Here is a 23968-nt window from a genome sequence, read left to right as displayed (position 1 = left end):
CCTTTTGTCCGTCCGTCTCCATCTCCAACCCCAACTCCTTGAGAACAGGGACTGTTTTGGCATTGCAACCATCAGTTGCAAAAACCTGGCACAGAGGAGGGGCCCTGTGGATTTCTTTTTAAACATTTTTTCCCCAAGATTATTTATTTGAAAGCAACAGTTACAGAGAGGGAGAGACAGAGACAGAGGTCTTCCATCTGCTGGTTCACTCCCCAATGGCAGCAATGCCCAGAGCTGGACCGTTCCGAAGCCAGGAGCCAGGAGCTTCTTCTGGGTCTCCTACACAGGTGCAGGGGCCCAAGGACTCGGGCCTTCCTCTGCTGCTTTTCCCAGGCCACTAGCAGGCAGCTGGATGGGATGAACCGGCACCACATGGGATGCCAGCCTTGCAGGCAGCGACTTTACCAGATATGCCACAACACTGGCCGTAAACTTTTTTTTTTTTAAGATCTATTTATGTATTTATTTGAAAGGCAGGATTACGGGGGGGGGGGGGGGGATCCTCCCTTTGCTGGTTCACTCCCAAATGGCCACCAATGGTCAGGAATAGGCCAGACAGAAGTCAGGAGCTTCTTCCGGGTCTCCCACATGGGTGGCAGGAGCCCAAGCACCTAGGCCACTGTCCGCTGCCTTCCTGCGCCATTAGCAGGGAGCTGGATGGAAGTGGAGCAGCTGGGACTAGGGCAGGCAGTGGCTCTACCTGCTGCGCCACAGCGCCGGCCCCATGGATTCTTGATAAATGAGTCCAGACCCTGGAACCTGCCTCTGGGCTCCGTCCTGCCTCTCTGGCCCTGTGAATTCCACACTCAGGGGCAACAGCACTAAGTAGTTTCGATAAGTGGTTTTATTACTGGTTAGATTTTACAAATTCGGATATTCGAACAGACTTCCACCTTAAAATTCTAAAACAACAAAGCGACCGTTGGAGGGGGTTTGATTTCTTTTTTTTTTTTCTTTTTAGGACTATTCAAAGTAACAAACTTTTTTTGTTTGTTTTTTTTTTGTTTTGTTTTGTTTTTTACATTTTTGCTCTGGTCATAAATATACAGAGAGAAAAAGAGGGAGAGAAAAATGAACAAGTCATCCCAAGTATGGAGAAAAAACAGTATTCCTAAGGCACGTGGCAGTCTTTGAAAATACAGAAGCTCTAGCCAACTTAAATTATTTGTTGTTTTTCCTCGCTCAGTCCACAAAACTGTACAGTGACACAAATGTTGTGTTGTAGGTTGATCTTCCAAGTAATTCCACAGTCCGCCCCACTGCGGGAGCTGGCCGCGCAATTATTTTTTTTTTCCCTCTGTTTCCAGGCGAGATCCTAAAATGTGGTTAGTTAGTTGCTCAAAGCCTCTATTTTAAAATACACTTGGAATTCAACTAAAGATAATTTCTTTTTTAAAGAAATCGTGGGGCTGGGGGCCGGGGGGCGCGCGTCGTTAGAAAAGATTGGTAAGAGTCGTTTGTGAGGGGCTGTGGGGCTCATGGCCCTCCAGGCTGCCAGGCACAGAAGTTAGCACGGACGTCACGGTGGGCAGGGTGGGGCTGGTCAAGTCTGTGAGGGTGGTGGGCGTGCTGGAGGGGCTGAGCGAGGCGTTGGAGAGCTCCGAGGCCGGCCCCGACGGCGTCCCCGTCGGCAGCGCCGCGTCCGTGGACTTGTCCACGCCCGTGTTTTCCTGCCGTAAGAGGTTGCGCCTGAACTTGGCCCGGGCATTCTGAAACCAGACCTGCGTGGGACAGGGAAGGAAGGGCTGGTTAGCGGGGCGGGCTGAGTACAGCTCTCCGGGGGGTTCGCGAAGGCCCCCTTCTGCAGAGGCGGGTCCAAGAACTCAGCAAGATTAAATAAAACTTTTCCTTTCCCAGGCTGCGCTGGGTTTCTAACTGCAGCCGCTGGCCGCGGATCGACTGAGATGGATACCGGCCGCCAGCCCGCAGGTGAGGGAGCAACACACACTACAGGCCTGAACGGCAGGAGAAAGACAAAATGAGGGCATCGCCATCGTAATTCTTACATCGGTTTCCCATGGGGAGATCAGGGATCTACGGGGATCCACAAGACACTGTTGAAATCCGGTTCTGCTGCCTATGCACTTCCTGCTGAGCTTTCCCTGGACACACCAAAAACTCTGCACAATGATTGGTTGAGAGGATTTTTCTTTTTTTGGCAGTTGCCTCTAAGCAGACAACAGACCCCACAGGTTCTTGCTGGTACAATTCTGAAGTGGTTTCTGAAGTGTGAGGTTGAAAAACACAGAGATGACAGAAAGAATCCACAGGAATCAGGCCACAGTGAGAGGCAAGGCGGGACACGGACACCACCCCCGGCAGCTGGAGGAGGCCCAGGCGCCCTGGGCGCAGGCGGGCGGAGTGGCAGGCAGCAGCCGCCAGGTTCACGCAAAGATGTGCAGGTCAGGAGGAGCAGTAGCTGCAGGAGGCCTCCCCCAACAGGCCAAGTCCCCTGCTCCCTCCTGGAGGGAGGTGGAGCCCGAGTGGGAACCGGGCTTGGTGCTGTGTCCCCTGCTCCCTCCTGGAGGGAGGTGGGCAGGAGTGAGAACCGGGCTTGGTGCTGTGTCCCCTGCTCCCTCCTGGAGGGAGGTGGGCAGGAGTGAGAACTGGGCTTGGTGCAGGCTCACCCTCTGACTCCGAGGGTGCAGCCACAAGGACACCTTTGCATGGGAGCCTGTAAGGTTCATGAAGATGCATGCCCACGCCACCCCCCAGGCAAATCTAGCCATGGTCCACACAGCGCCCGGGAGAGGCCCAGGAAATCCGTGCCACTGGGCGGGGTGGCAGTTGTGCCTCCCAGAGGCAAAAGCCCTACAGGCAGGGGCCCCTTCCTTCTCCGTTCCACGAGGACAACACCCGCCGGCAGCCGCCCCCTACATGCAGGCCCGGGGGGCCCTCCAGACTCTAGGTGTCCAGCTGTGTGTTTCCAGATGTGGCTGCATCTGCCTGTGTCTTCTTGGAGTCTCGGGCCGCTCGTGGCCCCACCCTCCCCTGGGGACCACCCTGGCTGCAGGGGCCTGTGGCCTCCAACTCCCCTTTCTGGTGGCCCCACACAATTTGGGCTCAATTAAAAACACAGCCGGGAGAGCTGCAGAGGGAGGAGAGCGGTCTGCGCTGTGACGTGGCGAGACCAAGCTCTCCCCCGAGCTGGCTGGCGCCCCTGCCCCAGGAAAGCCCCCCACCTCAGAGCATCCTCACATTCTGCTGCCAGCCCCCAGAGACCCTCCGAGGAAGCGACTGCCCTAAAGGGAGCACACAGGTCCCCGAGAGAGACTGCTGGAGCCCTGGCCGCCGTCCTGGTCTGTGTGCGTGACCCAGGAGCTGGCCCTGTGAGTCTGGGTCTCCCACGCGGTAACTGGATGGGGAGTCCTGGGGTGGCACATCGCTCAGCCACCAGGGCTCTGAGACCTTGGGAAGGGCTGGATCTGGTTAGCTGCCGGCTGTTTGCGATTTCCCAGGCGTTGCCCCTAACAGCACACTTGTAAACAATGACACATCCTCCGCAGCCGGCGCCTCTGCCGCATGGGGGAATCTCCCAGACCGAACCCAACAGCCCCCTCGCGGCCCGGCTGCTCTGGGGGGTCAGGCTGGCTTGGGGGTCACCTTATCCGGAGTATTTCCTGAGAGGATACAGGAGACAGGGGCCCTAAGTCATCTCCTTGTCCCTGGGGACATGGCAGAGCCTGGCGAGGCTGAAAAGTAACAGGTGTGACAGGAGCAGCCCAGACTTCCGTGCCTTGCGCTGTGTCCCGGGCACCCAGCCACCCCGACGACAGGCACCGGCACAGCCACCCACACTGGGCCCAGTGGGCGGGCCCCATTATCATCTCCACCTTACACATTTAAAATCCAGAGGGGCTCAGAGAGGTGAACTCACTTGGCCAAGGCCACACAGAGGCTAAGCGGATCCTAGAATCCAGAATGGTTCGCTATTAAAAAGCAAAAATAGTTCTCCCGGCCACACGATCCTGATGAGTCAGCGAGTGAATGGATGAAAGAACCCAGTAAACAGAGACGCGACCACGGTGCAGGGGGAAGAGCGCGGGACACGGCTCGGCTTCCAGGGCTGCCACCGACCAGCCAACCCTTACCTCCGGGCTGCCTCAGTTTCCCTATGGAAACTGCGGCCTCCTGGGGCTCTGACAGGCTGGGATTCCAGGTCAGCCGCAGGCAACAGGGACACGATCTGCTCCACTCCCCCCCTTCTGAAGCCGACAGCCTTCCCCGTCACCTGCTTGCAGCTCTGTGGTTGTGTGTTTGGGATAACGGGGCCCGCCCAGGCACAGGAGTCAGAGGCCCACTTGGCCCTGGCACAGCCCCCCTGGAGGTACGAAGGAACCCCAAACATGCAAGCTTCACGCCCACAGGTGTCCACCCTGGCATTTTTTTCTATGACATCAAACAAGGGCTGCATCCAAAGTGCTCACTCAAATGGGGTGAAGGGAAGTCATCACAGGGCGACTCCACGTCCCCGCAGGGGAAGTGTACAGCTGTGAGGTGAGGAGAGGGGCACCACGATGCCCCCTGCCATTGCAGCTTTATGCAGACAACAATAATAACAAAAACGACTCACACCAAGGTCCAGGCATTGTCCCAGTCCTCCACACATACTAACTCAATTTGCCATTATAACCCTAGAAGGTAGGCACCAGCGTTATGGCCAGCCAACAGATGAGAAGACTGAGGCACAGCCAGTAAGAGGCAGAATGGAGACTCCCAGCAGACCGGGTCCACACCCCACCCACACTTAGCCTGTAAACCACACCTGAATGATCAGATCTCTGTGTTCTCAGATGGCTGATGTTTTTCTATTTCTCTAATCTGTGTGATTATTTTACGAAGTTTTTTTTTTTTTTTTTTTTAAGTTTTGTTTTGGGGCCAGTGTCCTGGTACTGTGGGTAATGATGCCAACACCCACATCAGAGCACCAGTTTGAGTCCTGGCTGCTCTGCCTCTGATCCAGTTCCATGCTAACGGGAAGGCAGCGGATGATGGCCCAAGCGTCTGGGAGACCTGGATGGAGATCTACGCTCCTGGCTTCAGCCTGGCCCAGCCCTGGCTGTTGCAGCCATTTGGGGAGTGAACCAGCAGGTGGACAATCCTTCTCTGTTTCTGTTTTTTTTTTTTTTTAAGATTTTTTTATTTGTTTATTTGAGAAATAGAGCTATAAAGAGAGAGTGAGACAGAGAGAGGTCTTCCATCTGCTGGTTCACTCCCCAATGGCAGCAATGGCCAGAGCTGTACCGATCCAAAGCCAGGAGCCAGGAGATTCTTCCGGGTCTCCCATGTGGTTGCAGGGGCCCAAGGACTTGGGCCATCCTCCACTGCTTTCCCAGGCCATAGCAGAGAGCTGGATCAGAAGAGGAGCAGCCAGGACATGAACTAGTGCACATAAAGGATGCCAGTGCCGCAGGCAGAGGCTTAGCCCACTACGCCACAGCACCGGCCCCCTCTGTTTCTCTCTGTCTCTCCCTCTCTCTGTCACTCTGCTTCTCAAATAAATAAAGTAAGTCTTCAAAAGTAAAGTTTTCTTTCAAGTCCCAAAAATCCTAATCAGGAACCACAGGCCTACAACTAGTTCACTGTGGGGCCTTGGGAAAACCCCACCACCCTTCAGGGCTTTGTTGTTCTCCCCCAGAAAATGAGAGATTTCCTCTAAAATTATCTGTGAGAATCTATCAGACCCAGACTATCCATGACCAGACTGGACGCTCAACACTGTCCTGTACAAATGACAAGCAAGATAATGACCATTTCACAGGTGGGAAAACTGAGGCTCAAATACGCAGTGACTGGCCCTGGTTCAAACCTCACTTCCTCCTCAGGGGAGCCCTCCTTGACTACCTCCTTCACCAGTCGAAGCCCTCTGTTATATGCCCCTATTGCATGTCTGCGTTTCTTCAGTTGTATTTTTTTCAGGAGTTAAGACGCGAGTTCTCTGGCCGAATAAACTTTGAGAAATGTTAGTCGAGACAAAGCTGACTGCCCTGCAAGATTTCTCGGTGCGTCTGCGAATGCTGGCGCGCTCTGAGCCCCAAGAGAAAGGCAGCCGGTCTTCAGCGTCACCTGAGCGTAGTCATCCTGGAGTCACTTAAAATGCACTTTCATTATGAGCCGGTTCCAGCACAGAACAGTAAGCAGGCTCCTCTCGTCACCGTCTCCACGCGGTGCACGCCCCTAACTGCGCAGGCTGGCGGAAGGCCTCATTCACCTGCTGGCTGCTCAGTGCCCGCGGACCCGGCTGCCGCATGCAGGCGCTGGATTCGCTGAATGGGTGAAGAGGACAGCTCGAGTTCTCAACTCCTGAGCGCCCACACAGACTGCTGACAAGCAGCCATCTGCAGGACGGCTTTTCCATTGTGAGCAGGGCGGGTGTTTGGTGCCGCGGCTAAGACGCTGCGTGGGACACCCACATCCTCGATCAGAGTGCCTGGGCTCAAGGCCCGGCTCGGCTCCTGATTCTAGTTTCCTGCTACTGCACACCTGTAGGAGGCATCAGGTGATATCTTGAATACTTGGGTCCCTGCCACCCACATGGGAGACCCGGACGGAATTCTGGGCTCCTGATTCAGGAACGAACCAGCAGATGGGAGATCTCTCACCCCCCTCTCTCTCCCTCTGTCTCTCTGCTTTTCAAAATAAGTAAGCATTAACTATTAGTAGCTAAAATGTGCTTTCTTTCGAAGTCACACCAGGAACAGCTAACTAAGGAGACCGTCCCCCTCCCAATCAATCAGCTCGCCAGCCCCGCCCCCAAGGCCACAGTATCTTCATCACTCTGCCTTCCCAGCCCTTCCCCAGGAAGAAGGAAAAGCAACCTGGGGAGGCATCTGTGTGCCCAGAGACACTCTCCACACGTCTGCAAGGCTGACCGTCCCCATGAACCGCTGGCCGAGGGGCCACTGTCTCCTGGTCACCTCGCCACTGCCGGAAGCGTTGGGCTCAGCACGCTGCTGCTGACGCCTCTGAGCGCTTTTTTTTTTTTTTTCGACAGGCAGAGTGGACAGTGAGAAAGAGACAGAGAGAAAGGTCTTCCTTTTGCCGTTGGTTCACCCTCCAATGGCCGCCGCGGCCGGCGCGCTGCGGCCAGTGCATCGCGCTGATCTGAAGGCAGGAGCCAGGTGCTTCTCCTGGTCTCCCATGGGGTGCAGGGCCCAAGCACTTGGGCCATCCTCCACTGCACTCCCTGGCCACAGCAGAGAGCTGGCCTGGAAGAGGGGCAACCGGGACAGAATCCGGTGCCCCAACCGGGACTAGAACCCGGTGTGCCAGCGCCGCAAGGCGGAGGATTAGCCTAGTGAGCCGCGGCGCTGGCTGAGCGCTTTCTATGTGACGAGAGCGTCACCACGGGCTCCTGCCTGCCACCCAGACGTGGTGTCTCCAGCCCACACCCTCCCTCCTCTCCCATCCGTACTGCTGCATCCTGCAGCGAGATCCAGAAGGAAAAACCCCAACCCCGACACTGCGCGGCCCCGGAAACAGCTGGGAAGGGGCCTTTCTGGGCTTGCCACCGGCACCATCACTTCCTAACCGCACAGACACGGAAGCCCCAGCTTCCTCGCCCGCAAAGTGAAAATGATTACACTTGTAAACGCCTGCAAAAGAAAGCAGAACACTGACCCGTGCTGTGTAAACGTGTCCGCGACATCAGCACGCCCTGAGCACATCTCACGTGCTGTCGATCGCACTGTATGTCCTCCCCTTCTCCTATCAAGGGCAAGATTGCTAGTATTACATCGCCATTTCACAGCCGAGACCACTGAGGCTCAGAGAGGTAGAGTCACTTACTCAGGGTCGCTCAGCGAGTGAGCGAGTGGGAGAGCGGAGCGTGCACTCCCAGCAGCTGACTTCACATTCCATCAGGAATGCTGCACCTCAGGCCCACCATGTTGGAGACAGACAAGCATTACAGATTCCATAGTAGCCTAGAACATCGCCCCTACAACACCCACCCACTCACCCTCATCGCCCCTGGAAACACGGCCCTGCCCCGCCAGGCAGGCGCTCTCTGGGGATGAGTCTGAGGGGATAGCCTGCAGGGGGCGCCCAAGGCCTGGTCCCATTAAGCGGGCAGAGACAAGCAATGTGCAAGTGGTGAAGGGAGGCCGCCTGTGTCCCAGCAGGCACCGGGCTGGAGCCCTCCCCTCACTGTCTCCGTCATCAGGAACCCTCCAGGTGAAAACTTCTTATCCCATTGCAAGGCTGGGGATCTCATCTTGACAAGCACCCCAACCACACGGCTTCTAAGTCAGAGGGGGTCACATCAGTCTGCCGCCCTCCAAAGCCTCCCCACCTGCTGTCGTGCCCAAAGCGGCTCCCATCCATGTCCCCGCCCCAGGTTCTACCCGCAGCCAAGCCCCACGCTGGGGATGCAGGCAGCCCCTGGACCCTGGCAAATCCCTGCATCCTATTCGGTGTGCAGCTTCTCACTTGCGCAACGGGCAGGGACCTATTAAGGGAAAACAGCTTTGCCCGCTGCCACATGGCCCTAAGCATTTGTGCCACGGGGGCAGGGGGGGGACATTCAGGGTTGCAAGGGCCGTCTGGAGGTCTGGGAAGCGGGGAGAACAGGGTCTCGGGCTTCTCCCCTCCCCACCATATGGACCCTCCATGACACTCACAATGAACACACACAGGGACCGGTTCGGGTCAGAGGAGACAGAAGCACGGCCGCTGGTCACAGTGGCCTGGATCCGGCTCTGCGAGCTCCTGGCCCAGGCAACTGCAACGCATTCAGGCCCCAGCGTTCTCACCCGCACGGTGGGGAGACTGAGGGACCTGCCCGTCTCCACACCTAACAGGAGGATTTCTCCAGGGCCAGGACTGAGTCATCCCTGTGCGTCCAGGACCTGGTGCCAGCAGAGACTTATTCAGATGGAAGAACAAGAGACAACGCCCCTGGAAACCCAAGTTGGTCACCCAGGCCTCCGCCTCACCTGGGTTGCAGAGGCTGGCCCTCCTGGGAGATGCAGAGTCCTTGTTTCCTTTAACCTGGACCACTGGGGGAGGCCCGTGCCCGTGCGTGCCCATTGTAGAGATGAGACCCCCACAGCTCAGAGAGGCTAACTCACTGTCTGAGATGCACAGCCACTGAACGGACCCCAGGCCTTCCTGAGCCCAGCTCTGCCTGACCCCAGGCAGCGCCCGCTCCTGCTCACCACCCAGGGCATCTGGAGGCAGCTAGGATGAAGAATTGTAGAACCTCAGAACAAACTCACCCAGGGCTGAAGGCCAGGGGTGCCCAAAAGGTCCCCAAGGAAACCCAGGAAGGTTGAGTCATCCCCGATGGGACCCTCAGGGTCCACCACCCATTCTAGAGCCCAGGCCTGAGGCACTAGGAGCTGTGGGGGGAGAGGGGTGGGCCCAGGGAGGTGCATGGGCTTTCCATTGGCTGGTCTCCGCCCCTCCCACCTACATCACCCAGCCCCCAGTGGGCTGGGCGCACGGGTGCCTGCTCTGCTCCCGGGTGCATTCAGGCTGGGCAGCCTAGCCGGCGGACGCCCTTCTTCACAATCCCAATCGGCCACCTTTTTCTTTTCTTTTTTTTCTGACAGGCATAGGAACTTTTTAGGGTGGCTGTGGCTCTGGCTCCCTTGATGTCACCTCCCAGCCCTCCGTGCCCAAGCCCTGGGGCTGGAAGGTGGTGGGTACGGCCTGGGCTGGAGTCCCCGCACCTCCCTCCTGCTCTGAGACCGTGGTCAGGTCGGGTCACTTGTTTCACCTAACAACGTGCATTGCTCTTGCTATAACCCCCAGTCCTGAAGGAGAACTCAGCCACCTGCTATCCAGGGAGCTGTCCACCTGCCTTATCCACGTGTGGATGGAGGAACTGGGGTCCAGCGATCAAGAAACTCATTCAAACGAGGTAACGACCGACAGCTAATGAACCTCGCTCCTGTGACCACTGGCTGCCATCCAAAGCCGCCGGAGTCAGGAACCCTGTGCCATAGGTAGTTCTGCTATGCCCATTTCACAGATGAGGAAGCTGAGGCTCAGAGGAATCAGGTGACAAAGGGCCATGAAATGACTAAGAGGAGGAGCTGATGATTTCAGAATTGTCAGCTCAGGGCTGTGCCCTACAATTTTGCATCATGCCAAGGCTAGGGTCATTAACATCTTCTGGATAATAGAAATCTCACGGAAGTCCTGGGTCTTGTCTGTCAAGAAAGCACTCTCACACACAGATGTAATCCCACTGCGTTCTGCAGGCTCAAAGCCATTTCTCCAAAGCCAGCAGGTGAGTGCTGCTCCCACACCCCACCACCAAGCCCTGCTTCTGGGAGAGTCTAGCACACAGCGAGAGAGAAAGATGGGTCTAAAGAGATGCCAGAATAAGGGAGAGGGGCAGAGGAAACTCCTGCGAGGGAGTGAGAGACACACAGGCACTGCCACTGGCCTGGGATGGATGTCCAGGGAGGGGGCTGTGGGTTTATGGGAAATATGCGAACCTCTCACAATGGGAACACACGAGAGGGTCACGGACAGCAACTCACAACTGTGCAGAAGGGAGACAGAAAGAGAGAGAAAGGGGAAAGTTAGGGGAAGAACTGAAATGGCAGACGGAGATGGAGAAAGAGCCAGGCAGACCCAGGGCTGGAGGTCCCTCTCAGTCCCCTGGCTGCTGCGGGGGCTCCACCCCTGCCCCGGCTGACCTGCAGCACCCGCTTGGTGAGGCCTGTCTTCTGCGCCAGCTGCTTCAAGTCCTTGGCGTCGGGGTTGTGATTAATGGCAAAGTAAGACTTCATGGTCCGAAGCTGGTGGTGCTTGAAGGAGGTGCGCATGCGCTTGGTCTTCTGGCTGCTGGGGTACGGCTGGTCGCGGTCCAGGTGCTCTGCGTCATTCTCATTGCAGCTCAGCGCTGGGGAGGGGACGCAGAAGCCGAAGGTGAGCTTCCAGACCGAGTGCCCACCTGCCCTGCCCACCACCGCACCCTGAGATGGGCGTGTCATCTCCCCACCCTACCCCTGTTGCAGCTGGAGAAACTGAGGCTGGGACGCACAGGCTGCCCTGGATCTCTCAGGAAATGAAAGAGTCACTCCCAGCAACGAGATCCAAAATCCACTCGGAGCCATCACCTTACAAAAATGACAGCGACAGGGACAACTTGTTGCTGTCTCACGGCACCCCAGATGAGGCGCACCAGGGCCACGCCCCGAGGAGCAAGCTGCTACCTCCCCCTTTCCACAGATGCTGAAACGGAGGCTCAGACAGGGCAGCTTCGTCCCTGGGACACAGCAGTGCAGGGTCTCCGAGCCCCCGGTTCTTCCAGCTTCCCACACTCTCCAAGGAGGAGCCACTGTTTCCCATCGTCCCCTGCAGGCCCCGGCATTGACACCTGCAGTGCCTGGAGGACTGAGAGACTCACTTTCATTCTGCTCTCATCAGCTCCTGTGCCCGCAGGTACTGAGTGAGTCTCGGGTCTTGGGCATTAGGTGGTTTGGGCCCCGACCCCCATGTGGGAGACCCAGAGGAAGCTCCTGGCTCTTGGCTTTGACCTGGCTTGGCCCTGGCTGTTTCGGCCATCTGGGGAGTGAACCAGCAGATGGAAGATTGATCTCTCTCTCTCTCTCTAAAATAATAAATAAACAGTAAATAAAATAAACCTTAAAAAGAGGGAGAGAGAGAGAGATTGCGCTCGGTGGCTGAATGCTCATCACTGCCCTCTGCAGTGCCTGTTCAACAGCTTTACAAATGGAGCAAGCGGGGACGAAGCAATCTGAGGGCAGGAAGCCGGAGGAAGAAAGGAACAGGTACCGGTCAGACGCCTGGGAGCCTGGGAGCCGGAGCCCGCAAGCCTGCGGCTTTGTGAACCTCACAGCATCACCACTACTGCTATTGTTCCCATTTTAGAGATGACAAAAGTAACGCTAATGGGAAGGAAGCCACTTGCACACATCTAAGCCACCGGATCCAACAGCTTCTCACCCCCCACACCTGCCACAAAGGAAGGCAGCCTGAAGAGAGGTTCCTTAGGGAGCCTGCCACCACCCACAGGGGCCTCGCTGACAATGGCTGATGGCCCTGGGGGTGGAGGAACCTCGGGCCTCAGAAACTGCTCAGCAACCTGGCAGCTGCTGGGGACACGCCGGGCCCCTCCCAAGACCCCACACGGAGGGGTCCTGCTCTGGGGAAAGCCTCACCCGAGGGTCAAAGTCAGCACCCCAAAAGTAAGAACTGGGGGGACACCTTGCACCCCATCCCATGCCCACAATGCAGTGGCCAGATTTAGCAAATAAAAATACAGGTGATCCGGTTGATTCAAACTTCAGATAAACAACAAATGTTTTTAAAAATGATTTAGTCCCAAATACTGCAAGGGTCACATCTATATTTTAAAAAATTATCTACCTAAAGTTCAAACATTGCATAGGTTATACTTAAAAAATTATACTAAAGTCATACTAAAAATTATCTAAAATTCAAATATTGCATGGGATATACACTGTAAATATATTCGTTGTTCACCTGAAATTTAACTGAGCATCCCCCATCTCCCTGGGGAGTCACTCTCCCTCTTCTGGTGACTCCCACCTCCCCCTGCCCAGGGACAGGGACAGACCAGGCAGGAAGCATTTGCAAGATAGTGCATTTGCCCTGACCTTGGAGCTGTCAACTAGGACTTCCCCCTCCTAAGCTTCCCTTCCTGAAGCTCCCCCCAGAGCAAAGACCGGGGCTCCCCGATTTAAAGATCAGAGGGTGACCACCATCCACAGGCACAGGACGGGCCCTGCCCGCTGAGAAAAGCGACCACCTTCCCCCAGTCCCCGCTACACACCGGTGGGGCAGGCCTCCCCACGGGGGACCTCCGGCCCAGCCCCCGCCCAGCCCCCGCCCAGGCCTCACTGCTGTTAATGAGCTCCGTGGGGACCCCGGCGCCCCGTGGGCCCAGGGGAAGTGCCCTGAGTGCGGCCTGGGTGGGGGGAGGTGGTGCGGGGGAGGGAAACGGATCGGAGAAAAGAAAGAGGTGGAAAGAAAGAGAATGGAGAGAGGTGGGGAGGGGAGACGGACAGGGCCAGGGCGAGAGGCGAGCCAGGGGGCAGCAAGAGAGATACCCAGCTACGGAGTCCCGGAAACAGGAAGACACGGTGGGGGTCCGGGCGAGGGGAGTGAACCCCAAGAACTAAGGGAGGCAGGGTCCCCCCCGGGGGGGTGGGGCGGGAGCACAGCAAGCACAGCAGGGGAGAAACCCAGAGATGGAGGGAAAGGAGAAAGGGGCGGCGGGGGCCGCGGCAGATCAGCAGATCAGCGGCGGGGCAGGGTGCCCCGGGGGAGAACCGAGGGGCCGAGGCCTGGCGCGCACCCCCGTGCCGGGCCGGGTCGAGGCGCCCCAGGATCGGATCCGGGGAGGAGCAAGGGGCCGAGGGGAGGGGGAGGACCTGGGCTTTCTCTCTCTCTCTCTCTCTTTTTTTTCTTTTCCTCTCAATTAGGCCGATTCAATGGAGCTAAAGAGCTCGTAAAATCATGAATAATTTACTCGTGATCTGTTATTAACCCATCGGGTTTCGAGCTCTTGTCGCTGGGACTGAACCTGTAATCAAATCTGACTTCGCCTCATTTTACTAAAGACGAGATTGTAGGTTCAATTGTCTAAATAATGGATTGGAATCAAATCAGTAATTACGCCGCCAGGCACACACACAAAAAGCTGGGGCTGGGGGAGGCCCGAGCGTCCGGCCGGTCCGCGCGGGACTTCCGCGGCCGAGGCACGCAAACCCGCGCAAAGTGCGCCGCCTGGACCCCTCGAAGGCTCCGGCCGCGGCGCCCGCGCCCCCCGGTCCGCGAGCAGCCCCGCTTGAAGTTAAAGGGAGGTTTCCGTTCCGCCTCTGGGGCTGGGGCCGGGGCTGAGCGCTCGGACCGGAGGGGCCGCGGGAAGAAGGCCTGCGGCGGCCCCCGCCCCGGAAGGACTTTCCGACCCTGCGGCCTGCGGCCCCGCTGCCCTCCCCTAAGCCGAGGCCCGAGTGCACCGACAGCGCACCCCCAACAACCGCTCTCGCGCAGCCCACTCCTCCCCCGCCGCAGGACTGTCCCCCAGAGCGACGGGCTCTGCCAGGTGCCAGGACTCGGTGTGGCCGGGCCCCTGGACGCGAAGCACTGGAACAAGCCAGCCTCCTCCGTCGGAACCAGGCACGCACACAACGCCCGCAGGTCGCACCCTGCACGGTCCCAGCTTTCCGATCCCAGCTGCCCCATGGCCCACACTGCGGCCATTTCCCTCCTGCCCGACTGGGAGGAGAGGGAAGGGGCGCAAGCCGGGTCTGGGGAGGCCTGGATGCTCCCCACCCCCAGCAAGGCCCCGGAGTCCAGCCTTGTCCCGGGAGCCCCGAAGCAGCGAGCCGCACCGCCAGCGCCGCGCACCGGACACCCTTCCTCCTAGTGCCCGGGGGCCGGGCCAAGGCCGGAGGCGCGAGCGCACGATAGTGGGGCAACAGTGAAACCGCTCGGGAGACAGAGAAAGGAGGAAAAGAAGAGCGGGCCCAAAGAGAAATGAAAAAACTGAGCTGGCTGTGGGGCAGGCGTCCTGCGAAGGCGCCAGCTCCCCCTGAAACAGCCTCCGGCCGCAGGTCCTTGCGGCCTCCCCGGGGCGGGGGGCGGGCGGCGGGCAGCAAAAAGCAAAGAAATCTTTACCGCTTCTCGACCCGCTTTTCTTGCACGATTCCAAACCCAGTGTGCCCAAGGAAACGCTCAAGCCCGCTGCCGGGTGCCCTGGAGCCACTTCCTACTGGGGGCCGAACCCGCTTGATACACAGGCGCGGCTTGGTGTTGGGGGCCCGGCCCGGGCTGGGAGATGCGGGGTGGAAGTTCGAGAGGGCCCCCCCGGGCGGTAGGGCCTCCCCAAATCTTAAACTGCCCTGCCATCGTGGATTCCCCACTGCCCCAAGTAGGGGCTGCAGCCCCCCAGCTCCACACACCGAGACACACCCCACTGCCTTGCAGCGGGCAAGTTCTCGTTGTCGCGCAGCGGCGACCCCCCAGCCACTGCCCAGCGCTCCCCCAGCAGCTCAGACTCAAGATCAAAATAACTGACTTCTTCCGCACCGCCGCCCCCTCTGCCCCAACTTGGGCATCAGACTGGGGGTGGGGAAGAAACCATGATTTCCGAATCCGATTCTGTCGCAAACGAAAAAAAAAGAAAATAATTGCAAATAAACTCTAGTTCGGAAGCCCCCAGAGTCGTAAACCTTTCCGGGTCGTGCAGACTTCGGGCAGATGTTGACGGTTCAATTTGCGGAGCCTACTGCGGTCCTGAGCGGGGAGGGGCACAGGAGGGGGCAGAGCTCCCGGAACGGGGCCTTGGGGTTCAAAGACGCCGGAAATGTGGAACGAGGCCACCCCTCTCCCGCACCCTCCCCCCTTGCGAGGCCGGGCCTGCTCGGGTCTCTCGTCCCGGGCTCCGGCTCCGGCTTCCAATGGTTGCCGCCCTCACCCCATTAGGCGCCCGGACACAGAGAAAAGAGAGCCCGGGAAAACCAGGACCCGGCCTCCCTGGAGGGTCGAGACGCCGCAAGGACCCACAGCCCTGGCCTGGAAGATGCTCCCGCGTCCGCCGCCCTGGGGACATTTCTCACCACCGGACCCTGCGCCAGGCTGAGCTCACAGCCCCAGGCCACCTCCAGCCCTTTCTCTTGGGACCCTCAGCGCCCTGCCGGGCTCCGCTGAAGCCCCGGCTCCCCGCCCTCCGCCGCGCCCGCCCAGAGCCTGTTTGGTGTCCGCGCCGCCTTGTTTGCTCGATCCCTACACTTTCTGCGCAGCAAAGCGAGCACAAGCTGCAAACCAAAAAGCCACCTCTAAAACACACACACACACACACACACACACTTCTAATCCGCTACAAGGCCCGCACCCAGGGCTCCAAGGGCCCAAAGCAGCCTCTGAGAGCGCGCCTGCTGGGGCGGAGGAAAACTGAAGTCCCTGCCGCCTGGCCGCACTCCGGCACGAGAGTCTAAGGGTCCGAGGGCCCTCGGTATGACAAGCCCAGAGAGATCCTCCGCAGCTCGCGACCCTCGGCGCCGTGCTTTCCCCCAACCCGACGGGGGCGCTCGGTGCGCCCCGCACTTGCACGCGCACTCACCAGCGTTGTAGGCCGCCAGGTCTGCCCCAGGGCCGGGGCTCTTGCGCTTCCGCGGCCGCCCCTTCTGCACTGTGCCCACGCCGTTGTAGTAAGGAAGACCCAGCGGGTTGGCCCCGGCTGCGCCCAGCCCAGCGCTCTTGGCCGCCGCCGCTGCAGCCGCCGCCGCCGCCACGTCGGCGTGGTTGAAGTGCGCCGGATACTCGCCCTGCAGGAGCGCCTCGAAGTGCAAGCGGCAATAGACCAGGCTGTCCTTCATGCCGAAGTGGTCTCCGGTGGTCAGCATCTTGTTACACGTGGTGCATGTGAAGCAGTTGAGGTGATAAACCAAGTCCCGAGCCCGCATCACCATCTCCGAGGCCGAGATGCCCAGGTGGCAGCGGGCGCAGCGCTGCACGGAGAACCGCCTGTAGGGACCAGGGAGGCAGGGGCTGTGGGGACACACGGTTGGGTAAGCCCCCCCCCCCAATCCTTCCTCGGGATGTCCCCGCTGCTGCTGGGACAACTTTGCCTGCCTTTGGAGGATGGGGCAGAGGGAGCTAGATTTTGACCCAGGCCTGGTCCTATCCTGAAATAGTTCCCTTTAACCATTTTTACGCCTACAAGAGCTTCTGCCTTAGAGTCTGAGCAAGCCCTAGGAAAGCCTTACTTGGGAGTGAAGCAGAAACTCCCCCAGGTGCCCCTTTCCTCACACTCCCCCTGCCCACCTGGGTAATTTGGAGGAAAGAGAGGGAATATAAACAGACACTAACCCTAAACCTGGACGGAAGGAGAAACTGGGAACCTGGAGCCCCATTCGGCATTCTGCTGCTTTAATCTTGGCCAGTTTTCTTTCCGGTCTTCCTGTCTCCCTACAGACTCCCGATCGCGCCCACTCCCCAAGCACTCCCTGCAACTTTGTTCCACACCAACACTGGCCGGCCTGGGTTTGCGGGAATGCCTATTTCTGTGCCCCTCTGGCTGACTCCTGAAACTTCACGGGGGAGAGGAATGCAAAGCCCCCACCCCCAGCTCAGAGGGGAGGGCAGCTCCTGCTGCTCTCTGGTCCCTACACTTTGCACACCTTCCCCAAAGCTTCCCAAATCACTGCTTTAAAAGGCTGTCACCGCATCCGTGCTGGTCTGGAGGGGGCGGGGGGAGCCTGAGTAGGGAAACGGGGGGGGGGGGGGCTGTGGCCGCGAGGGCATTCTGAGCAGGGGAGGGGGGCTACCTGTAGTAATCTTCCTTGCAGTAGATGCTGCCGTCCTTGCTGAAACACGTGAGCTCCGACTCCAGGTTGAGCTTGCACTCACAGCACTTGAGGCAGCGCATGTGCCACTGCTTGTCCACCGCCAGCAGGTAGTAGCGGTCCGAGATCTTGCCCCCGCAGCCAGCGCACAGCGCAGCCCGGTCACTACTGATGGACGGCATGGTCTGCGAAGGGAGGAAGGCGGGAGACCGCAGCGCCCGTGTCAGCTTGCGGCTCCTCCGCCGCCGGGAAGCCGGCACCCGCCACTGCCTCGGTGGCCCCAGGCAGCCCTGACCGCCCAGGGGGCTGCCAGCGTGGGCAGTGCGCTTCCCCCACCCCAAAGGGCCTATATCCAGGCGGCTTGGGGCCCAGGCCCATCGGCGCAGCCTTAGCCGGCCACGGGCCCAGGCCGAGCTCCCAGTCTGGACGACTCGCTCCCTTTCTACTTCTCCCCCTTCCTGTCCCCCAGCCGGTTCCCCAGAAATGCTTGTCGGCCTGCAGGGACTGGGGCAGCCTGCGGCTATTCCGGTCCAGCCTTCCAAGAGCGCCCTCCAAACTGTTTCTTAAAGGAGCCACCGGCCGGGTCTCAGGAGAGGGGTAAAGTGATCATTAGCCATTAGCAGTCACCCTCCGGACAGACTCCTCTTCCTGGAGCCAGCAGGCTCCCTCGCCCCCAAGCCCCGGTGGTCTCTGGATCCGCAGGCCGAAGGCTTTGGCCAGGGCAGGTCATACAACTTCTGGCTCCTCTGCCACAACGGCAGAGGCCTTCTTGGGTCCGGGGGTTGTGCAGCGGGGTGCCGGGGCACCCTCACAGTCTCTGGGTGCCGGGCAGGCCCAGGCCAAATCTTCCCCCACCAAGCTGGAGCCGAGCGAAAGGCTTCAAAGCGGGGCAGGAGCGCCGGGAGGCCGAGAGGCCGCTGAGGCCGCCGCTCTTGCAGAAGACGCTTCGAACGGGCTCCCCGCCGCCCCGGCCTTAAGGTCACTTCTGGGCCCGCCGCTCGGGCAGCCTCGGCTCCTCCGCCCCCGGGGAGGTCTAGGGGCCCGAAACTGGCTCTGTGGGGCTGGCCAGGAGGAGCCAGGTGCAAAGAACCGAGTGGAGTCTCCTTCCGCGAGAGCCAGGCCGAGCCTGAACTCCTAGCCCCGGCCTGGTCACGGCCGGCCGGCCACGGGGCCGGGAACACGATCAACGAAAAGTGCTGGCCCAGAGGACTTCGGCCCCAGAAACCGCTCCGGGGAGCGGGCCCCGATTCCGGTGACGCCGGATAGAACCCCAGTGCTCCCGGCTGGTTCGTCCTGCCCGGAGCTGCGGGAGACGCCGCCAGCAGCCCGAGCCCGAGCCGGGAAGCGGAGCGCGGGGCTTTCGACCCGGGCGCCGAGCGAGGTGAGAAGGGCCGCAAAGGAGACTTCGCCTCCACTCCGGGAGAAACGCTGTCCTCCACCCCAGGGCTCCGGGATTTCGACCTTGTTTCCTGCTGCGCCCCAGCAGCCAGGTCTCCCCCCACACACAAACACCCCAGCCGGCAGCTACGGGCCTAGCATCCTGTCCGAGGATTCTCAGCGCCAGGTCCCGTGCGGCACGAAGGGCGCTCCCTAAACTTCGGGGACCGGAGGCGCCGACGGACCCGACTCCGTCCCAGCTCTCAACCCGGACCCCACAGCCGCGCGCCTACCGTCTCGGTGTCGCCGCGGTCGATGGCGGAGCTGATGGCGGGAGCCTCGCTCTTGGCCCTGCGGTCCATCTCGTCGATGACCCCGTGCACTTCGGGGCCCGACAGACTGTGGAACAGCATCTCGGCGGGACCGGCGGGGCCGGGGGCGCGGCTCCTCGGACGGAGGGCTTGCCCCCCGCCTCAGCTGCCTGGCGCTCCTGGCGCTAACGGGCCCGGTGCATTGCCACCGCAGCCCCGGCCCCGCCCGAGCTCGGCTGCGCCCCCAGGCCGGGCTCCGGGTCCCGGGCGCCCGCGGGCCAGGACGCCTCCCGCCGAGGCGTAGGGGCAGCTACATCGCGGGGCGCCTGGGCGGCGGCGCCAAAGCCAGGGTCACAAGGGCACGGGAAGGGGGGGTGCAGAAAAGGGCAGGGGTCGGCGCCCGCCGCGGGCGCTTTCACGCCGCGGGCATTGCCCGCCCGGCTTCGGCGCCCGGGGCGCAAAGCAGGGGCGCAAACTCTGCCCGAGGCAGCGACGGCTGCGGTCGCGGTTCACCCCACAAGAGGCTGGTGCCAGCGGCAGCCCAGCTGCCTGGAACCCTCCCCTCCCTGGGGTGCGCCCCAGCCCAGGGCGACCCTCTTGGGCGCCGAGTCGGCGACTGAAGTAAGGGTTTCTCCGAAGCCAGCGAGCCGAGCCGAGCCACCCGGAGAATTGAAGAGGAGGAGGAGGAGGAGGAGGAAGAGGAGGAGGAGGAGGCGGAGGAGGAGGAGGTGGAGGAGGAGAAAAAGGAGGAGGAGCAGAGTGGGAGGAGGAGCCGCCGGCCGCGGGCCCAGCCTCGGCGCAATGCTCTCCAAGCGCGCGCCGAGCCCAGCCCCGGCTCTGCAGTCCGCGCCAGCGCAAGCCTCCGCGCCTTTTCTACAGCCGCGCCTGACATCACGTCCTGCCGCCGCGCCATTGGCCGCCCGGCGCCCCAGGCCCTGGCAGCGCGTGCTCCGGGAAGGCGGGAGACCCGAGAGGGAGGGGAGAGGCGAGGGGAGGAGAGGAGGGACGAGATGGTGGGAGCTGGTGGGCGAGGCTGGAGGGAGGAGGCGGGAGGGAGGAGGCAGAGCGCGGGGTTTGGAGTTTTTAAGCTACGAACGGTTTCCTGCGATTTCTCCGGGAAGGAAGGGAAATTAAACCCTCGCTCCTCGCTCTCTATCCTAAGAAGGTGCAGCCGGAGGATGCTCCAGGAGGTCTCACTCCGGGCTCTCCCCAGCCCAGAGCCTCTGCCTCTAGCACCGGCTGTACGGAGGGGGCCCAGAAAGGCAGGCCTGGGGCAGAATTGCCAGTCTTCGGTCACTTCCCTCAGAGCTGGACCTTGAGCCTGGGCTGCGGGCTGCAGCACAGGCCCGCTGGGGACCCAGCTGAGCCCACGAGGGGAAATCTGTGGCTCCCAGCGAGGGGGCCAGCCAACACATCCTAGATGCGAGTAAACTAGGGCCCAATCTGTGGCCCAGCGTGTAGCTCCTTCTTGCCTCTTCCCCATCTCTCTCCAGCCTGGAAGAGTGGGGGTGAGCGTGGCTTTGGGACCTCAGAAAGGCAGGAGTCCGAATACTGGTTCCTAGCGTTGCTGTTCAGGGAAACCTTAGGCGAGTGACATAACCGCCCTTAGCTTGCTTTTGCAATGGCAGACAAGAGGGCCCCCTTGCATGGAGGTGATAAAGCAGAGATCATCATGTAAAACGCCTGGAACGTACTAAGTAGGCACTTGGCAAATTCTTTACTTACTCTTTTCTCTCTCCTATTGAAAACTTTCAGCACCACTGAAGTTTCTTAAAGACCTCAGACCCATCCTCTGCCCACTGGGTGTGCCAAGCCACAGATCCACTGACACCCAGGGTCCACCTTGCCACCTGGTTCCACCACTGTGCCAAGGACCAAGAGCCTAGCCTGCCAGGTAAATCCCAGCTACCACTCCCAGCCTCTACACTTAAAGCTTAGCCTAATCTGTCCGGGAATTGAAGGCAATACCCCGGTGTCTGGTGGAGCAGGATTTAACAGATCAAAAGTGACCGGGGAACAGGGCTAAAGGAGCAGGCTCGGCTCCATCTGAGGGAGGGAGTGGGGGAAGAGCGTTAGTCTGAAGTGACCTGCTTGCCAGGACGCAAAGCCAGGGTCTCTGCCAGAGCTGAGGCAGCAGGACATCATACTTCAACGCCCACAGCACCCTCTTACATAGATATTCCTGTGCTTGAAGTGTTCTTGCACTTGCAATCGAGTTCACATGTGCAAGTGCACACGCTCGTTTCTGTTAGCAAAAATACAGCCAGCATAAATTTGCCCTTGTTGGCAAAGCCTCATCCACCACTCCCGTCGAGCTAGGGTCTACCCCCTGCGCATCAGGTGTGTGTCTGGTCCCCAACAGCAAGATGCATCTGGAAAGGCAATTCTTTGCACAACTTAAGTACACTCGCATGTTCAGGGAATTCTGCTTAGATCACCTACTGGAATAACTTGTTTTTCGTATTTGCAGAAACTCTTGAAGTTCCCAGGGTGTTTGCACACGGCTGCGCTGCACACGCACAGATGCCCCAAAGCGAGGAAATGACCACGATCGCAGAGACGCGCCTGCGCGTGTGTGCACACAGACGTTTTCCGGCGCTTGCACACACTTGCGCCCGGGCACGCGGACGCCTACATGAGTGCAGGGGCGTGCTTCCCTGACGCATCTGGGACACTTTCTTTCAAAGAAAGTGGGGAATGAAAATCTAATCTGGGAATCACCAGGGTTCAGCAGGAGGTCGCCCAAGGGGTAGAAAAAAATTTAGTAACGAGGCCAGAGTGTTTGTCCTCGGCGAGGCTCCGCTCCGGGGCTGGCTGGATACAGTGCGTCTTGGGGAGCTGGAAGGGCTACGGTGGTAGAAGAGGGCCCCCCCCCAACTCCTGCCACGGGCTTCTCAGCAAACGCAGAAACGCACCCCGCAGCTCTGCGCTCCCTCCAACCCCACAGCCTGTGCGCGCGATTCCGTCGCCCCCTCCCCGACCGGCAGCCCAAATCCGTTGCTGCACCGACCCCCCAGCTTTCGGAAGTCGGCCGGGAATCGCGTCGGGTGCGCCTGCCTATTGATCCCTCTGCGTCAGGCTGGGAAGCGCTCGGGTTTGCGAGAGGCTCCCGCCGCGGGGTGCGAGATCTGGGCGTCCCGGGCCTCGGGGTTCAGAGGCCGGTAACTTTGCTAATCTGCCCCAGCGGCCGAGGGCCGCCGTGCAACCGCTGAGCCCCATCCGCGGAGACCAAACAAGGAGAGGAACAGGCTGTAAACACACATCCTGACACGTGAGTGACATTTACACGGTGTGAGAGGCTGCCGCCGAGGCGCGGGCAGGGGGTACGGGGGAGGCCGGCACCCACAGGTAATGCAACATTGGCAGGCGCGGGTCGCGGCGGCCCCTGATCCCCCCTCCCCTGAGGGTGGGACGTTGCGGGGAGAATCCTAGAGTCCCCCGAACCTGCCTTTTGTGGGAGGTGACAGGTGAACGGAATTCGGGTCTGGCCACTCTCGCCGCTGCCTACCTCCCCACCATCTGCTTCCTAGCAGACGTGCAGACCCGGCGCATAATGAGGTAGCAGCCTCCAGCCGGCCACCGTGACTAACTCAGAACAAAAGCGCTCCCTCCACGCCTCCTCCAACAAAGGGGCCACCAGCCCTGGCGCTCCCCGAAGGCTGCGGGGCTCCCGGCTGCCGGCTGCGGAGCTGCCGCGCGCAAACTTCCCGGGGCTCCCGGGGCTGGCGGCGCCACCGAGCCTGGGCCGCGGAGCGAGGAAGCGCGCGCGGCGCGGAAAGAGTGAGGCCGGGCCGGGCCGGGCGGGGGGCGAGGGGCGGGAGCGGGGCGGGGGGGGGGGGGGATTGATCCGTGCGCCGTCGCCGGCGCTCGGTCCCGTTATTAGAGCCGGCCAGAGCGGGGCCACGCAGTAACCTCGGACTCGCCAGCTAATTGACGCTGCGGGCAACTACTTCATTGTGCGCGCTGGTTTTATGTCTTCATAGCCGGTGATTGACAAGGTGTAATTAGTCATCTCACTCGGTGATAAACATGGGCACCCTCCTCCCGCGGCATCAGGCCGTGTGTACCAGCAGAAGAAGCGATAGTTGACGCTGATATACCATTAAATCAAAATGAAGACGTTCAGAAGTGTGTGTTTGCTGTGACGCTCTGATGGTTTATTTCTCAAATACGGCACCAACAGATTTACTTGATTTGCAAGTTAACTACAACATTAACTGGTTTTATTTATTTTGCCTCTTCCTTCCTCTTCCTAGGCAGGGATGTTGCTCTTGGAGAATGTGAACAGTTTGCTTCTTGACAAGCGAGCGAGCGGGCGCCCAGATTTTTGCAGCCTTTCCGAGAGTCTCCCCCGAGGGAAAGGCAGGGAGAGAGAACGCCGGCTTTGGGAGCCACCAACGAAGGAGCCCCGGGCGCAGGGCAGCCACCCTCCCTGGCCCCAGAACCCCTGCCTGGGGCTCCCTCTCTGGGCACTGCCAGTGGATGACCAGAAACTCTTGAGGCTGGTACTGGAGGCTGGGTAGCCTCTAGAACAGAAACTGGAAAGAAGAGGCAAAAAAATAAAAAAAGAAACACACACACATGAAAAAAACAAAAACACAATAACCCAAACCACACTTCTTCCCTCGACTGGAAGCAGAAGGGACAGTGTTCTTAAGGCTGCTGGCGGTCGCCTGCCTCCATTCCCTGAGGAAAGTGTAGCATCTCCTCTCTTCTGAGCCTGCTGGCACCATTCAGCTAATTGTACTCCTTGCTCACCAGTGGGGAGCGTGTGTGTGTGTGTGTGTGTGTGTGTGTGTGTTCGCACTGAGGCTGCTCTTAGAGATGCTGATTAGATATTCCAGAAACCCGGGGGTTTCCATTTTTTAAAGAGAGGGGGTACCCCCACCTTGACCCTCATTCTGGTTAGAGCGTGGCAGGGACTGAACAAAGCCGCCACCCCTGAGAGTCCACACCCAGGGCATGCAGATGGCCCCCCAGGAAGAC

The 23968-nt window shown here is 59.8% G+C and overlaps 1 protein-coding gene and 1 long non-coding RNA gene across 4 annotated transcripts in view; one reads left to right on the top strand and one right to left on the bottom strand.

Annotated features, from left to right (window-relative positions):
- Positions 1-826: 826 nt before the first annotated feature.
- The window catches only part of LHX2 (LIM homeobox 2), a 30613-nt gene continuing 7471 nt past the window's right edge, over positions 827-23968 (bottom strand). Inside the window, exons 1-5 of one of the 3 annotated variants that reach the window (XM_008273337.4) lie at positions 18965-19805; positions 17277-17479; positions 16070-16497; positions 10653-10858; positions 827-1721 (exon numbers count right to left, since the gene is read on the bottom strand). In XM_008273337.4, coding sequence (XP_008271559.1) covers positions 1434-1721; positions 10653-10858; positions 16070-16497; positions 17277-17479; positions 18965-19084 — 1245 coding nt within the window. In that variant the 5' untranslated portion in view covers positions 19085-19805 and the 3' untranslated portion in view covers positions 827-1433. Of the gene's footprint in view, positions 1722-10652; positions 10859-16069; positions 16498-17276; positions 17480-18964; positions 19806-23968 lie in introns of those variants that run through there. The other 2 variants (XM_002720474.5, XM_070056678.1) reach the window with 2 other exon arrangements.
- On the top strand, positions 19881-23587 carry LOC138845187 (uncharacterized). The gene is made up of 2 exons (XR_011382017.1): positions 19881-20876; positions 21453-23587. It is a non-coding gene; the product is annotated as an uncharacterized lncRNA (long non-coding RNA).

This window comes from Oryctolagus cuniculus, chromosome 1, assembly GCF_964237555.1.
Source record: "Oryctolagus cuniculus chromosome 1, mOryCun1.1, whole genome shotgun sequence".
Classification (NCBI taxonomy): Eukaryota; Metazoa; Chordata; class Mammalia; order Lagomorpha; family Leporidae; genus Oryctolagus; species Oryctolagus cuniculus.
The sequence above is the reverse complement of the archived record's forward strand: the minus strand, read 5'-3'. Positions and strand labels throughout refer to the sequence as shown.